Source organism: Alligator mississippiensis, chromosome 11 (assembly GCF_030867095.1).
Source record: "Alligator mississippiensis isolate rAllMis1 chromosome 11, rAllMis1, whole genome shotgun sequence".
NCBI classification, from domain to species: domain Eukaryota; kingdom Metazoa; phylum Chordata; order Crocodylia; family Alligatoridae; genus Alligator; species Alligator mississippiensis.
The window spans coordinates 38,956,740-38,972,847 of NC_081834.1; the positions used below are offsets into that span (position 1 = coordinate 38,956,740).

Genomic DNA, 16,108 nt, shown 5'->3' on the forward strand with positions numbered 1-16,108 from the left:
AAAAAAATACAAAACCCCATTAATTCTGGTAGAATGGCTTGTTACAGCAGTCAGGTATAATCCAGCTTCCAGAGTGCCTGCATCTGCTCTTTCAAAACTGCAAGCAGATAACCAGTCAGTGCATTTGATGGTGTGTGTGTTAGATGCCCACGTTCTAGCGATAGAACCATTCTTAAGGATTCAGAAAATCCTGGTGCAAAACCAGGAAATTTGTACCAGAAAAAATCCACTCTTTAACATGGAAGAAGTTCTTGATTTGGACAGTCCAGAAAGTTTTGAATCAGCTTCTCTGTCTTGATAGCACAGACATCAATTGCAGTTGGATGCTGGGCTTTATTAGTATCCACCTTGCAGTGATTCCAGGTTGTCACCTGTCCATAGTCATGTTTGGTCTTATCTTTCTTATGGTATTGAGTTTTTTTGGAGACTGCAACACACTTCCCCACCAAAGATCCTGTTCCTGTCTAGGATCTCAGTATGGGTCTCCAAAGACTTACAGAGCAATCTCTTTAGCTTTTCTTAGAATGCTTCCTACATCACCTCATTCATTCTCCTAGTTATTATTGCTTCAGTCTACAGAATGAGACAGATTTTGGTGGTTGTGGCCAAACCTCTCTGCCCCATCATTGGGTCAGATGTAGCCCACAAGCTGCCAGAAGAAAGAGGTATATCTTATCACTGTGTGTGTCCTTATGAAATTTTCGGTAAAAGTGTGGCCTGCAAGCTTCCTCTGGGTCCTGCCCCCCCAATCACTCCTGCTGCTGTGACAGCAGCCAGAGTCTCTGGGCCAGGGCAGCATGGCAGGAGGAGGCCTAGTAAGCTCACTGCCTGTATGGCAGTGGGAAGACAGCAGTGGCTTGCACGGCAGTGAGGGGGGGAAGGGGAGGGAGATGGATGAGGGAGAAGGAGCTTTACATATTGTGGGGTGGGTCACACAGCGACAGCAGTGGAGCTTGTGCAGCTCCAGCAGCAGCAGGGGGTCTCCACATAGTGCAAGGGGGGGCTCATACAGCAGCAGACAGGGCAGGCTGGCATAGCAGCAGCGACAAAGAGTCTCCTTGTAGTGGGGGGGGGGCAGGAGGGGATTAAGCAGCAACAGCAGAGGGTCTTGATGGAGTAGGGGGTTCACACAGCAGTTGCAGTCAGGATGCTTATATAGTAACAGCAATTGGGCAGGGGGAAAGCAGCAGTGGGGGAGGGTCTATGTGGAAAGGGGGGCATGTGCAGTAGCAGCAGGATACAGTGGGGTTTTGCCTGTGTGGCAGTGGTTTAGGGGAAGGGACTTGTGTTGCTTGCACAGCAAAGAGGACTATGCGCAGCCCTCATAGCCTGGCATACAGAAGTCCAAGCTGTGCCATTTTAGAAAGTATCTAAACATATCTTGTATTAATTGAATGATAACACTCCCACCCAGTATTAAGACCCACTCCGCTAGCGTCAGATGACAACTTCTGCTTGTTTCAGACTTGTCAATGTGACAGATTTGCAAGATAGCACCATAGGATAACCCACTGATTTTTGCCAAACACTGCCTTTTAGCAGCTTGATCAGAGACCAAGTTCCAGAGAGGACCACTACAATCACTGTTTGACTGATGAAGCTGAAATCCCTATTTTCCCCAGGGTATACTGCTTTGTAACTGTCTATAATGGAATCCACAGTGACTGAGGCTTAACATGAAAACTACCATTGTTGTGATTCTTCAAGTTTTTGTTTAGCTCACACATCCTGACCTCTACTTTTACATGTGTGAGACACTTTCAGGTCCAGTGGAATCAGCTGACTGTATTTCGAAGAATTATGTTTGCTGTTGGGAAAGTAACTTTGCAAAATAGTTTTAATGAAATCACTTTGGATCTACAGCAAATATATTGCATGTTTTTTGTAATCCTGATTCTGTTCCTGAATTGTTCTAGTATTACATTTCCTTGTAGAGTTTAAGTCAGTGATTCTCAACAAGAATGTCAGGGCACCCAGGGGTGCTGTGAGATCCTCTGAAGGGTGCTGGGAGATGTGAGGATATAAGCATAAACGTGCAGACTCAAGCTCACATTCCCCTGCCCTGACTATAATAAATTAGTTTTTGAAATGGGGTGCCATTCAATTCACCAGAGTTATGGAGGGGTGCCTTGAGTCTACTGAGGGGGGTGCCTTGAGTCTAAAAAGGTTGAGAACCACTGGTTTAAGCACTTAGTTATACTAAACAGCTGATTTATCAGAACGTCCTGCTAAAGGAAATGAAAATTCCAGGGAGTGTCAATATTCTTTCCCTCCTGTTCAATCTCTGTTTTCTTTGTCTGCCTGCTAGTTTAAACGCTCTTCTACAAGCTCAGTATTCGGTGTTTCCACGGTAGAGAAAAACATGGAAAGTAAAGTGTGACACATTCTGTCAATTTAGGAATATGATTTTTCTATTTGTTAATATCTTGTTTGAGTATAATATAGTACCAGAACCAATGACACTGATCTTATTTTCCCTTTCACCTTATTCTCCCCCTTCAGTTCCTTCACTACCAGAGAAGGAAGTCCTGCAACAAATGATTTAGTCTTTTTAAGGACTTTAAAAGAAATGTACCTTACCATAACCTTTGCTGGTACTAGATTCACAACAAAATCTAACTTGTGACCTTCATGTGAGTAAAGCTGATTATAAACATAATTGGATTTAAGATGCAGCTTATTTAATACTGCCCTGTAAATTCAGTTTCCCTTCTTCACAGCTGATCAGCTGCAGCACAGGGCTTTAAATGTCCCTGAGTGTGGGGAGCCAGGGCTGCCCCCATGTGATCTGACAGGAAGCAGCCTGAGGCCACAAACTGATATTGGGCACAAGGCAGTTGTGTCCTCGATCATGGGACAGTGATCAGCAGATCGTCAGCATCAGAACTAGGGCCTTGAGCTGCTGCCTTCCTGATCCCTGAAACCATGCAGTGTCACATGTTCAATTTGAAACTGGATACAAACTAGCCCCAAGGATGTTCCATGTTAAATCAGTTTAGTTAAATGTGGAACATCTCTTTGCATCTTGGTTGCCATATTATCCAGCCACATATTTCCTGAATGTGTGGCATGTTACAATTCATTGTACAATTAATGCATTAATCATATATGATAAATATAACATCTATCAGTGGCTGCAGTGTAGGACTGATTCTCAACCAGGGTGTCATGAAATTCTTTTAAGGGTGCAATGGGGTGCCACACAGTATTAACACTGTTACTTTTGCAAACACCTACACATTATACACAAGAGAAACCTAGAGATTTCAAATAGGAATCCATGGTGTATCAAAAAAAAGTCTGACCTATTGTGGTTTTTCTGAGTTACTTGCAACAAAAGAATTGCTTTTATTATTTTTTCATGGTCAAAAAAAAGAGTGAAAGCTAAGACCTGGCATTTTCTAAGGGTGCCTGGAATCTAACAAGGTTGAAAACCACCAGTATAGGATTTATCATCAGTATTAGCAATGTATTTAAACTAAGTGGTTGTATCTCAAGGCATGTGTAGTGGTATAAGTCACGATCTAATTTTGAAAGGTATTCTTTTGAAACAGAAACTAAACACCCCAAAACTCATTCTAGTGTTAAGCTATGTAGTAACGTTGCTGCCACTAGTGCCTAATTCAGGAGCACATTGACTTTAAGTAGACTCATGTTAACTGTAAATTTAACTCAAAAGCTTATTTTCACATCTGAGTTTTTATTTAAATCATGATAAATAGTATATAAATATTATATAATTAAAAGAATAGTTTCTTGGATGATAGGCTTTTATTTTACTAGCAAACCATATTGAATCAAAACTTTTAGCTTTTGTCAGTAGACATTAGAACTTCCTACCACCACTCATTTGAAAGAAAAGACTCCCATCTTATACTTGTTTCCATGAACTGTGAAGTTGTATTTCTTTAAAAATAATGGAATATTTTTAAAATATTGGTATTCCATTTCTATGTGGGTGATTAGAGCATAGTTGTTTAGTATCAAAACTGCAGATTGCACAATCCGAATTTAATAAATTAAGTTCTATTTGAGCAAGCATGAGCCAAGAGCCATAAAATGCCTCTTTGTTTTTAATTGTGTCTGTTTAGTTGCTTTTATTCTGCCATTCCTCTCATCAACAAAACAATATTTGTAGTCTATTGTAGTTCTAGAATCATCATACAGTTAGAGAGAAAGGTCACTTTAATTTCAATTTGCAAGTTGTCAGCAACACTTTCAGTTAAATCCTATTGACTTGCTAAATGAAACTTTTGAATTAGACTTTGGAAAAATTAAGAAATGGAACGCTTTATTTCAGTTTAAGTTTAATTTCCAATGTTAAGTATATAATAAATGGTACTGGCTTGACCTTCAGAAATGTGAATCTAGAGGTAATCTTAGACACTGCATTTTTAGCACTCTCCAGTCCAGTTGCTACTAAAAATCATATCTTTAGTTCAAGCTGATCTGTGGTGATGCTGATGAGCCTTTATTGTTAGTATGCTGGCTACTATTCATTTCCTTTTTGTTCAGAGGATGGTCATTCAAGGCCTTCTGGCATATTGTAAAGGAAGTACAATAAATGATTAAAGGAATTAAAGCTTTAACCACCTTATTTCCATTCCCATTTCCTTAAGGCTTCTTCCACTTTCTCCTTCTCTGGTCTTCCTGTTGTTTTTTATAAAAGCCTTCACTTCCTATTGCTATCTCTAAAACTAAGAAATATATCCTGGATGGTACATGAAATTGCACTGTATCTTATCTATATTTATATTTTGGAAGTGCTAAACAGTGATTTGTGGCCTTCTTGCATCTTGAAAGTTCATTGAACATTGTGTGAGGGTAAAAGCTTTATTCTTCTCTTTGTGATGTCCTCTGTTAAATGTGTTAAAGGCTTCAGAAAACAAAATATTTTGTGGCATTCATTTGGATTCCCTACCAAGGGAATGATGCACTCTAGAAGCTGGCTTTGAAGTGTAAAACAGATGCAGCTTCCTTTCCATTTGTGTCAACATGGATACATCTTTCACTTCTCATTCAGCTGCCCTTAAAATAAATTACTTCAGGTTTTTTAAGCTTCTTTTGGATAACTTTGCCAGAGTCACTAAGAGTACACGCATTAAAACCAATACAGTTTTCAGTCTTTTGCAGTATTAAAGCACTTTCTGACTTGTTAAGGTTCTTCTCATCTTTTTTTTTTTTTTCTTTTTGAATAGCTGAATAGATAACAGAATACAGTGTAAATACCTTGTGGACATTCTGTTTGATATTGAACTTTGGATACCATCGCACAGTTGACAGTCTGGTCCAGGTGATAAAATATGGGATAGGCAGGTGAAACATGAGTTTGTTTCCTGTCTCTATCCCTGTTTCACTCTGTGACCTTGAGCAATTCACTTCTAGTGTTATAGTCTTTCCCACTGTAAAAAGGGAAAGTATCCCTGTGTAAAAATCATGAACTGTTGCATTTGAAATGGTTTTGCATATTTAACGTAATGAGATGTACATTTCCCATAAGAACAATACAGATTTTTAATATGTATATTTTTAAAATTATGCTGAGCAGCCATTTGTGGTTAAATGTTGAGTGTCTAATTCATGTTAATAAAACTCCATTTTTGCTTAAATGCATACATTAAGGCTATTCCATTATAGTAAGGCAATGTTCCCCAGGTGTCGGAGCAATTATTAATTAAATAAAATAAATTAAATTTAACTTTTGCCATATGTCAGTAGAATTCAGTGGGTAGAATTAAAAATGATCAGTATTTTAAAACACTACTAGATAATTATTTCTTAACTCTCAAGACCCGAGTTCAAGTTCAATATAAATTCATGACCTCCTGACTAAAAACTCAAAGCAATTTAAGAAACATTGCTTTGGTAGTCAATGTTGTCATCTCCTCTTTTAGAAAAGAGCTATAATTCTAACCAGCTTTGTTAGGTATATGTTTCAGTTCCCTTTTTTTCTTTTTTTTTCAAGTCATTGTACACTTATGCATGTATTTTGCAAAAGATATAGCAATTTAGAATAATTGTTACTATTATCCCAGTTCATTTATACATGTAAAAAAAACTAATAAAAAATTAGGATGATGGCTTTATGGGGGAGAGTTTTTTGGTTTTTTTTTAAATTGACATGACAAATGAGTGAAAATCAGATTTTTTTTACATGAATTGTGCCATGTTGAACATTAGATTAACTAGTTTGCAAGTGCTCTTCAATACTGCTATGCTATTAACAAGTAAAATATATTTAAATATTTAGAATTTGAAACAGAATAACCATTTTTCCTTGCTTTTAGAGTACCCCCATAAATACGGACCACAAGGAGGTTGTGCTGATCATTCTGTGTTTGAAAGAATGCAGAAGTACCAAATGACTGGTGTGGAGGACCCAACGCAGGTACAGTGCAGATTTTAATGGACTGCATTAATAAAAAGAAACTAGCCTTTGCTATCTCTCTTCCACTGGTCTTCTGGTACACCTTACCTTCTAAGGCAGTGGTTCCCAACCTTTTTAGACCACAGAGTGGAAGTGACCATGGACTGGCAAACTCCAGGCCGGAAGTGACAGGCATATTGTGGACTGGCAGCCAACCCTTTTTTTTACTTGGTAAAAAAGGGTTGGCTGCCAGTTACTTCCGGACTTCTGGTCCAGCAGCCAGCACTTCTGTGGACTGGCAGCCTACCCTTTATGGCCTGGTTCCGCGCCATGGCCTGGAGGTTGGGAACCTCTCTTCTAAGGGATCCATAGTATTGCTGCTGGCTTTTCCAGCTAAACTTAAAAATTAGTATCAGGAAAAATAATACTGTGGCAGGAATGGGAAGAGGTTGTTTGGTCTATGAAAGACACTCTTCCCATTGCCAGCTAACGATAATGTCTACAAGTTTTGCTATATGGTGGTCCCTTTGTACCATTCCATCAGGAAGGCATCTGAGACCTCCACATGTGGCAAAATAAGCAGTGAGACTGAAATAGCTAAAAGGGGTTAATGAGCCTTATAATGCCTCTGGCATGAGGTGAAGGTGTGAGTTTGAAGTGAACTCAGAATTTTCTGTGCTTGGAGCCTTATAACTTTGGTCCTGCTAATTCAAGTATTCCTCATGAGAACTCTGTATAGTCCACAGAAAGTAGGAGAGAATTGCCCTACTTGCTTTCTTTAATTAAATACTTGGTTTCTTCTTGCCTCACCACCTACAAATAAAAGCTGCATGCAGGGTATCTGATGGGTCCTATAATACTTGCATTGTGAGAAACACTTTATTTTTTTTTTTGTGGAATTTGAAGCTTTGTAAGTGTGGACCTCTGTTCGTACAGACTGCAGCAAGTTGGCAGGAAGAAAAAAAATGTTATACCAACTCCTTTATTTTGTTGCATCTTGTGTACTTGTCAAAACCTGTATCTGGGACTCGAAGGATCTGGGGTGGTACTATTCATTTGGATATATCACAGCTAAGACTTCATTTATATATTCAAGTGAGTTATTACCATTCAAGATCCTTTCAGTTAACAAACGGAGAAAGGAGCTGCAGAAATAGTGACTAAGGTTATAGTCATTTAGCAAGACACCGATTTAAAAATAAATCAGTTCTCACCAGAAGTAGTTCAAGCAAAATTGTTATTTGGAACCCTAGGATGATTCAAGCAGCAGCAACACTGTCCCTGACCCCTTGTCCAGTCCTGGGTCTCCCTGGGCATTCCCCAGCCACTTAAGCCATCCCAGGGAGACCCAGGCCAGTTGACTCATGTGAGTCACTGCCCTCTATTTCCTATATTTCCCCATCATCTCCCCCCCTCTTCCTTTGCATGATCCTAGGTTTCCCTCTGGTGTCACTTGAAACATCCTGGGGAGACTCTAGACCGTACTCCTCACTTAATGTTGTTGCGGTTAGCATTGTTTCATTATTACATTGCTGATCTATTAGAGAACATACTCATTTAAAGTTGCGTAGTGTTCCCTTATAATGTTTGGCCACATCCTGCTAGTAGGTAACTACTGTGATGTAATTGGATTCGCTTAATATCCTTTTACTTAAAGTGGCATTTTTTCAAGAACGTAACTACGACATTAAGCAAGGAGTAGCTATAGTTCTTGCTTCTGCCATTTTTGTAGGGCAGGAAGATGTCCTTTTCAGCTGGTGCTTTTTAGCATCTGCCAGCTGATCATTGAAAGCCTCTCCCCTTCCCTGGCAGAGGGGAGGGCAGGCCATTAATGATCAGGCCCCCCTGGGGGTGGGAGAGCCACGAAGTGGATTGGTTTTCCTGGCTGGAGAGCTCATGACTGTGTAGCTTGTCAGCCAGAGGGCTGAAACATCTGTTCAAGCACCTTTTCACCACATTTTTTTGGTACTGGACATTTTTGGAACTCAAATGCCAGTCTATAACCTCAGTCCTTTTTTCTAAAAGGTAAGTTCTTGAACATTTTTTTTTTTTTACTGTTGCTTACCATGTGTATTATGCCTTAATTTGACAGTTTTACTGTCAGTGTTTTCAGCGTTTTAATGTCAGTTACTTTTATCCTCGTAAGTTAGATGACTCAGTATTGTGAACAGCATTGACATCCAAATCTTATTTACACTGGGTTTCAAAATATTGCCAGCATGAATGTAGTTGAACCAACATTAGGATATTTTTCAAAAACATTTCTTGCATTGGGGAGAGATAAGAGACTGTTAACCAATGAACAGACTTAGGGCAGATGTTGCTGGCAGTTTCTGCTCTGCATGGTAAAAATAGTAAGTTTATGCTTCTTGGCATTTCTTTAATTCAGAACGTAAGCACGTGCTGGAGTGTTTCAGTTTGTTCAACTATCTGACTCTAGGGCAGTTATTATCTGAAGTAGTAATGTTGGTTATAGGGAAAATTTGAGCTTTAAGATTTTTGCCAACTAGATTTTTGTCACTTATCCATGGATCTCATGAGGTCCATTCCAGCCCAACTTTCCTATGACCTTTGATTTCATATCATTACTTAGTTCTTCGTATGAGTTCTTATGTGTTAGGGGCAGATTTCCTGTGTTTGAATGTACCATAACTTCTGTGTTCCTGCTGATTGCATTATGAAATACAAAGTTAAGTGTATGGGGAAGTTAAGAGATGAGGTGTCCTTAGAAGCCAGATTAAAACAAACTATGAGAACTAGAAATATACAGCTTAGTTAAAGATTCAACTTTTATATGGTACATAAGAAGAAAATGTATGAAGAGGATTTATTAAATGCACTACACCAAAATAAGGAATTTTTTGTTTTTTCATTTAGGTGTTTACAAAATTAACATTAACATTAAAATTAACATGTATTTTAATTAATATATGTGCAGAAACCTTTTGAAGAAAACATCGCCAGTGGTCCACAGGTTTTAAGGAAAAAACGTGCAGCTCAAGCTGAAAGAAATACATGTCAGCTTTATATTCAGACTGATCATCTATTCTATAAGCATTATGGAACAAGGGAAGCTGTAATTGCACAGGTATTTGTAAACCATGGCCATTATTTCAGGAATATGTTCTGTGCTCTTTTAACGAAATATTGACAAATTTAATGTATTGTCATCCTGTATCTGCACCCTCACTATTAGAGATGATCTTTTCATCTGCTTTTGCCATCCTATCTCATTGAGGTCACTTTGTAATTAATTTTCAAAAAGACACCAATTGCCTAATATTTGGAGATGCTAAGATCTGAAGTTGTTGTTTTATTGTTAATGGGATCTATAGAGGCTAAGCAATTGAGAAAGTCAAGCCATGAGTTTATAAAGGCACCACTGCCTGCTCCTATACCAGGAGTTGGCAACCCCTGGAGTGTGCGCCAGAGCATGGCACGTGAGGTCATTTTGCTCAGCATGCCACAGACAGCCCCAGCTCTGGGCAGCTGCCACTAGAGACAGAGCCCGGGCTGCTTGTAACAGGCAGCCCCAGGCGGCTGCAAGCCCTTCTGTGAGCAGCCCATGGTCTGTGGCTGGCAGCAGCTGCCCAGAGCCTGGGTTGGCTGCAGCCAGGAGGCTGCAAACAGCTGCACTGGACTTCGAAGCCCCAGACATGCTCTGTGGGGGCAGCAGGTATGTATGTGTCTCTGGGTGGATGACAGGGAACAGGCCTGGGACAGTGTAACCCTGCCAACTACCCAGAGGCACACATGCAGCTGCTGCTGCCATAGTGCCAGTGCTGGGGCTCTGGAGTCCAGTGCAACTTTTTGCAGCCTGCCCGCCACCTGCTGCAGTTGCCCAGAGCTCAGGCCAGTTGTGGCAGGCAGCCGGGAGACTGCAAACAGCTGCACCAGGCTCCAGAGCCCCAGCTTGGCTCTGTGTCAGTGGCAGTTGCATGTGTAGCTCCTGGCAGATGGCAGGGGAGGGGCTGGGACAGAGCCTGGCTGGGGCTCTGGAGCACGATGCAACTGTTTGCAGTCTCTTGCCTGTACGTGGCCTGGGTTCTGGGCAGCTGCAGCAGGCAGTGGGCAGGCTGCAAACAGCCACACTGGACTCCAAAACCCTGCCACCAGCTTTGTCATTAGTAGCTTCATGTGCCCTTTGGGGTGCAGGGTGGTGAAGGGGCCAGGGCAGCACAACTCTGGTCCCTCCCCCACCATCTGCCTGGAGGCATGTGCACACGTGCTGCCAGCAGTAAGAATCAGGCCCCTTGTGGCTTCCCTACAGTCTGCCCTGAGACATAGTTTCATGAGTCAGGGTTGGTGGTGTTTTTGGCACTTTGGCCAAAAACGCTGTCTACCCCTGTCCTATACAGACCAATTTAATAGCTGGTCAGAGAAGCAGGGGTATAAATCTAAAATATTTTCAGATGTTTCAAGTGAGAAACTTTTTTTGTGGATGAAAATTTTAAAAGCTCATGTGTTCTCTTCTCTTAAAAGATGACCCATCATTGACATTTGTGTCTAATTTTACTGTATTCATTATACAGTACACAGATCACTAACTATGAATAATATTTATAAAGGCATTCAGGTCCCTTTTGAAAGTGGGACTCCTGTGAAATTAGGAGTTAGGGTGCTTCTAAGGATTTAGAAATTTAGAATAAAATTTTCAAGAAGGCCAGTGGTTCATTTTACATATTTCCTGTCTAGTACAACTGCAAGAGTGACAAGCAGTGACGAGTAAATATTTTCCAAAATACTTTGCAGAAGAATAATTTTAAAATAATGAGGTTTTTTTATATCTTATGTTTCAATAGAACTTTGATGTTAAGGTCAGTTGAGTAGCTGCCTCAGACAAATGCATTGTTTTAGTTACGTCTGTTAATATGAGGAAATTTAACTTGCCTATAAAGAATTTGGTGTTATTTGACCTATTCATAGTGTAAAGTATGTAGACGGTTATTACTAATTATTTATTAACATTTTATTAAAGTACTTAACTATAAATGAAAGTTCATATGCCATGTTAATATTCATTTGAAAGCGGAAGAAACTTTGTAGCTAGTGACAATAAAGATATGCAATCATACGATTCAGTTCAACTGCATTACCCTTTTTTCTGATTTAACAGATATCAAGCCATGTTAAAGCAATTGACACAATTTATCAGTCAACAGATTTCTCAGGAATTCGTAACATCAGCTTTATGGTGAAACGAATAAGGGTAAGTAATTCCGTTGTAGCTGTGGTTAGTTATTTGAATGCAAGATGCAATTGCTTAGAATAGTGTTGTCTTTCTAAGATCTTTACCTGTTATTGGTGACTGATTTTTGTTAAAAAATATGCAGGTTTTTTCAGTGGTCTTCCAGTATTCGTTGTCACTTGGCAGTGTCTTCCATTATTGACTGTGGGCAATTCAGTGTCCAGTGTTAGAAAGTTTGTTGTTTATATCAAGGGGGTCAAATGTATCTATTCCCAGAGGCCAGATGAGTGGCATAGGACCAGTCCATGGTCTGGATGAATTGTGAAGGACCATCCCTATGGATAACTTATCCCTCATTCCCTCCTCCCTCCCCCACCTTTAAGTTTTGAACACTTATTTAATAGATCATTAACATTTTAGGAGAAAGAGTTTATTAAAGAGCTAACACTCCGGGCCCTCTAAGGTGTGATATATCAAAATACATAAAACCCTTAGAAAACTGCTGCAGGAAAATTAGGGAAAACCTGCTGTTCCAGTATTGAGGGTGACGGGAAGGCTACATAAAAACGGTATTCTAACTTCTTCTCTAGGCCCCTTAGGGTTTCTTTTACACTGTTAAAGGTAAAATTTCTGTATTTAGTTAAAATCTTGGGCCAGCTTGAGCATTTATACACATACCTTTTTCCCACGACGTGCTGAAGATCTGCTGCGCTGCATGCGAGCTGAGGCAAACTGCGCTGCGCCATGTGCAGTTGTATAATTGGCGAAATGTGCATCGGCACGCAGAAAATGGCTTTGGTGTGCTTTTGAACTAAAGCGCCTCCTGAGGTGTTTTAGTTTAAAAGCATGCTACCACCGTTTTCTCAGCACTGATGTGTATTTTGCCATTATACAACTGCAAGCATTGCAATGCTGGGCACTTTTCAGAGCACCCAGCGCTACAGCACTTGCATGTGTAAAAATGCCCCTTCTGCCTAAGTGTTTGTTTATGCTCTGAAAATTCACTTCTAGAGACTTGCATAGTAGAGCGAGCTGAACTGAGCAGTCTGTCACCCATGATATTGAACGAAGCGTAGTACTGAGCTCTGTTAAAGATTTTAACGTGGACATGCGGCTGTACTCTTTAATAGGTATCACAATTTTTTCATGTTCATATCGGTATGTAAATATCCTGAGCATTGACTTTTGCGTCAGAAACTTTACTTTCTAAAGTAAATATACGGGGCTTCTACTTTGCCAGATTGAAGACCAATCCCAGAGGTATAGAATTAAGTTTATAAATATGTGCTTCCTTTTTTTTTTGGTACTCATGAAAAGACTTTATGGAAAAAGCTTGTTTTGAACCAAAGTAAGCGATTAAAAATAGGTGCTGATTTACCACATAAGTGCATTCATTTGGTCTTCAGTTCAAGTCTCATGTTTTTCCAAATAGTAAACATTAATAATACATAGCATCTATAATTCTCTAAATACAGAATTTATTATTTAACTGCATAGGGAAATTAGTAATAGGATGCGTTTCTTAGCAAGCTTTCATTAGCCAGACAGAAATTAAATGTCTCATGAAGTTTACACTCGATTTACTTTTAGATCAACACGACTGCTGATGAGAGAGACCCTTCCAATCCCTTCAGATTTCCTAACATTGGTGTGGAGAAGTTTCTGGAACTGAACTCAGAGCAGAATCATGATGATTATTGCTTAGCTTATGTATTTACAGACCGTGATTTTGATGATGGTGTCCTGGGTCTGGCTTGGGTTGGAGCTCCTTCAGGTAATTAATCCGTAACTACAGTATTTTCTATTGTGAATCAAGTATTTATGTATTAGGAAAAGTAAAAGGTACTGACTTGCACAAAATCTTTCCCTAGCTTAAATGGCTCTTCACAGTTCTCCTTGGGTGGTATTTGAAACTGTAATGGAAGAAGTAGTACTCCATGAGCCCTTATGATTTGAGGTGCATCATTTCCCCAATTCATAGTTTGTTTGGCTGTTTTTTTTCATTATAGCACCTTGCTTCTCTGTGCGGATGAAGGCCCGTAAGTGTTTAGGTTGCTTTTTATTTGCCACATTTGCATAGGTTCAAATGATCAGTGGAATAAGACATGAGGCAGAAATGTGCTGTCTAAATTAAAAGTGGAGATCCATATGATTCTCCACTTCATAGTCTTTGATTCACAGCCTGTTGCAGAATTGTACTCCAGAATCAAATCAGACAGTTATAGAGAAGTAGGGCTAGGGCTAGAAGGGACCTCAAGAAGTTATCTAGTCCAATCCCCTTGCCTGAGGCAAGATAATCTCTGTCCAGGTCATCCTATTACAAATCCATGATCCAAGATGTTATCCATTGTGCTGACTTCTTAGCAAAAGTACACAGTTAACCCTGACAGAACCACAAGGCAGAACAACCCTAACCCTTCCTAGGTAAAGCAGGGGGACCATAGTATCCCACATCCTGCTGCTGGAACAGTTGTAAAAATACACCCTAGAGATCCAAGGAAGAGGTCCAGGCCCCCGCTACAGAGATGGGCAAAAATCCCTCCCCAGTCCATGCCCTCAGTCTGACCCTGGAACAAGATTCCTTCCTGACCCCCCACCTATGGCAGTCAGTCTGACCCTGGACAGAGGGGCAAGACCCTCTAGCCAGGAACCTCAGTTTGTCCCAGCAGGAACACTGGCACACTGTCAAAATCCTGCAGCCAGCACCCAGTGCCTGTGAGGAAGGCCTAAAAAAAACCCTGACACGTAGCAGGGCAGCAGCGAAAGGGAAAGAATCCTTTCCCAGTCCCATTCAGTAACTAGCAAAGCCCAAAAGTATGGGAAATACCCACAGCAGAACATGGGCATAGCTATACCTATATGTTCCCTGGCCTGTGACTGTCCAACCTCTTATTGAACATCTCTAGTAATACTGAGTCCACAACTTCCCTAGGCAATCTGTTCTGCTAGCTCACTGTTCTAACCCTGAAGCTTTTCCTGATATCCAATCAAAACCTACTTTGCTGCAATTTCAGGCCACTGATCTGTGTACTGTTCTCTGCAGCAAGAGAGAAAAAGTGTTTTCCCTTTTTATGGCAGCCCTTCAAGTATTTGAAGAATGCTATCATGTCTCAAGTGTCTTTTCCCCAAGCTGAACATGCCTAGCTCCTTCAGCCTCTCCTTGTACGACTTGTCTTCCATGCCCTTTATCACTTTTATCACTCATGTCTGGATCCTCTCTAACCTCTCTCCATGTCCTTTAAAAAATGTGGAGCCCAAGACTGCCCACAATACTGAGGCCAAATCAGAGCTCAGTAGAAGCACTATCACTTCCTGTGTCTTGCACCTAATACATCTGTTGATGCATCCCAAAACTACATTCACCTCTTATGCAGCTGCATCACAGTGCAGGTCATATTGAGTCTGTGCTATACCAGTATTCCCAAGTCCTTCCCTGTAATGCTGCCATCCACCCAGGTGTCACTCATTTTGTATTTGTATATATGTTTAGTCTTCCTGAGGTGTAGCACCTTGCATTTGTTAGCATTGGACATCATCCTGTTAGGTCCAGCCCAGCTTTCCAGCCTGACATCCTGCTGAATTGTGGTATCATTCTCCAATGTGTTTACAGTCCTTCTCAGTTTTGTGTCATCTGCAGACTTTCTCTGGAAAGTGTCAGTTCCAGCATCCAAATTGTTAATAAATATGTTGAACAGCACTGAGCAGAGCATAAATCTGTGTGCAGATAGGTGTCTGCAGAGAGCCTGAAACATTTCCTCTGCAATTGTTCTTTCAAGTTATGCTGTTTCATTTTGAAATGTAACTGAAACTGTTACTTTCAACTATGCGTCTTGACTCTTAGAAACTTCAGTGTATATTTTTGGTAAAAATTCTCTGCTGTTTCTGTTGGAAAAATGTTAAGAGAATCCTTGTGATAGCCTGTCTTGGGACTATATAACTCCAGTAGTCACCTATGCCTGTTGAAGTGTGATGTAAGAAACTCTATTTAAAGACTCATCTTGTCCATTGGAAAAATACTTTTTACCACCTGGCAAGACAAGAAGTCATTCTTGTCCCTGTATGTAGGCAGTTTTCCCTCTGCAGAAAAGATTCAGCATTGTTAGCACTGAAGAGGAGTTGAATATTACTGAATTTTGACTTTTGTTATTTAATGGTTGGTGAAAACTAGTTGGAAGGCTCATTCGAAGTAGTCATTCTGCAAATTTTGTAATAACTGACTAAGAAACATTAAACAATTCCAGACCGATACCATTCTGTATGTTCCTGTTCTCGGCTCGCCTCCTTTTTATTATCAGTAAGTGTCATTCTTTTGCTACAGATAAGGTTTGGCCTTTGTAATGTGTTAGAAAGGCTTTTTCTTTAGGCAGGTCTGGCACTAAAACTGTGTCCTTCTGCCTTGTATCAAAAAGACAGCCCTACAGCAGCGTCTTGTCATACTGGGCTGCACTCTGTGTTCTCTCATTATTTTTGGTCAACAAGTTAATCTGCAAAGAAAACTACTTCTGCTGTGAATTTTGGTGGTATAGATTTTAATTTACAAAACTTCATTCTAG

General features: G+C 40.3%; 1 protein-coding gene across 1 annotated transcript in view; it reads left to right on the forward strand.

Moving 5' to 3' along the window:
* Nucleotides 1-16,108, forward strand: part of ADAM10 (ADAM metallopeptidase domain 10) — a 115,432-nt gene that overhangs the window by 65,352 nt on the left and 33,972 nt on the right. The window contains exons 5-8 of the mRNA XM_006263841.4: nucleotides 6,288-6,388; nucleotides 9,306-9,455; nucleotides 11,484-11,576; nucleotides 13,146-13,329. Coding sequence (XP_006263903.1) covers nucleotides 6,288-6,388; nucleotides 9,306-9,455; nucleotides 11,484-11,576; nucleotides 13,146-13,329 — 528 coding nt within the window. The remainder of the gene's footprint in view (nucleotides 1-6,287; nucleotides 6,389-9,305; nucleotides 9,456-11,483; nucleotides 11,577-13,145; nucleotides 13,330-16,108) is intronic.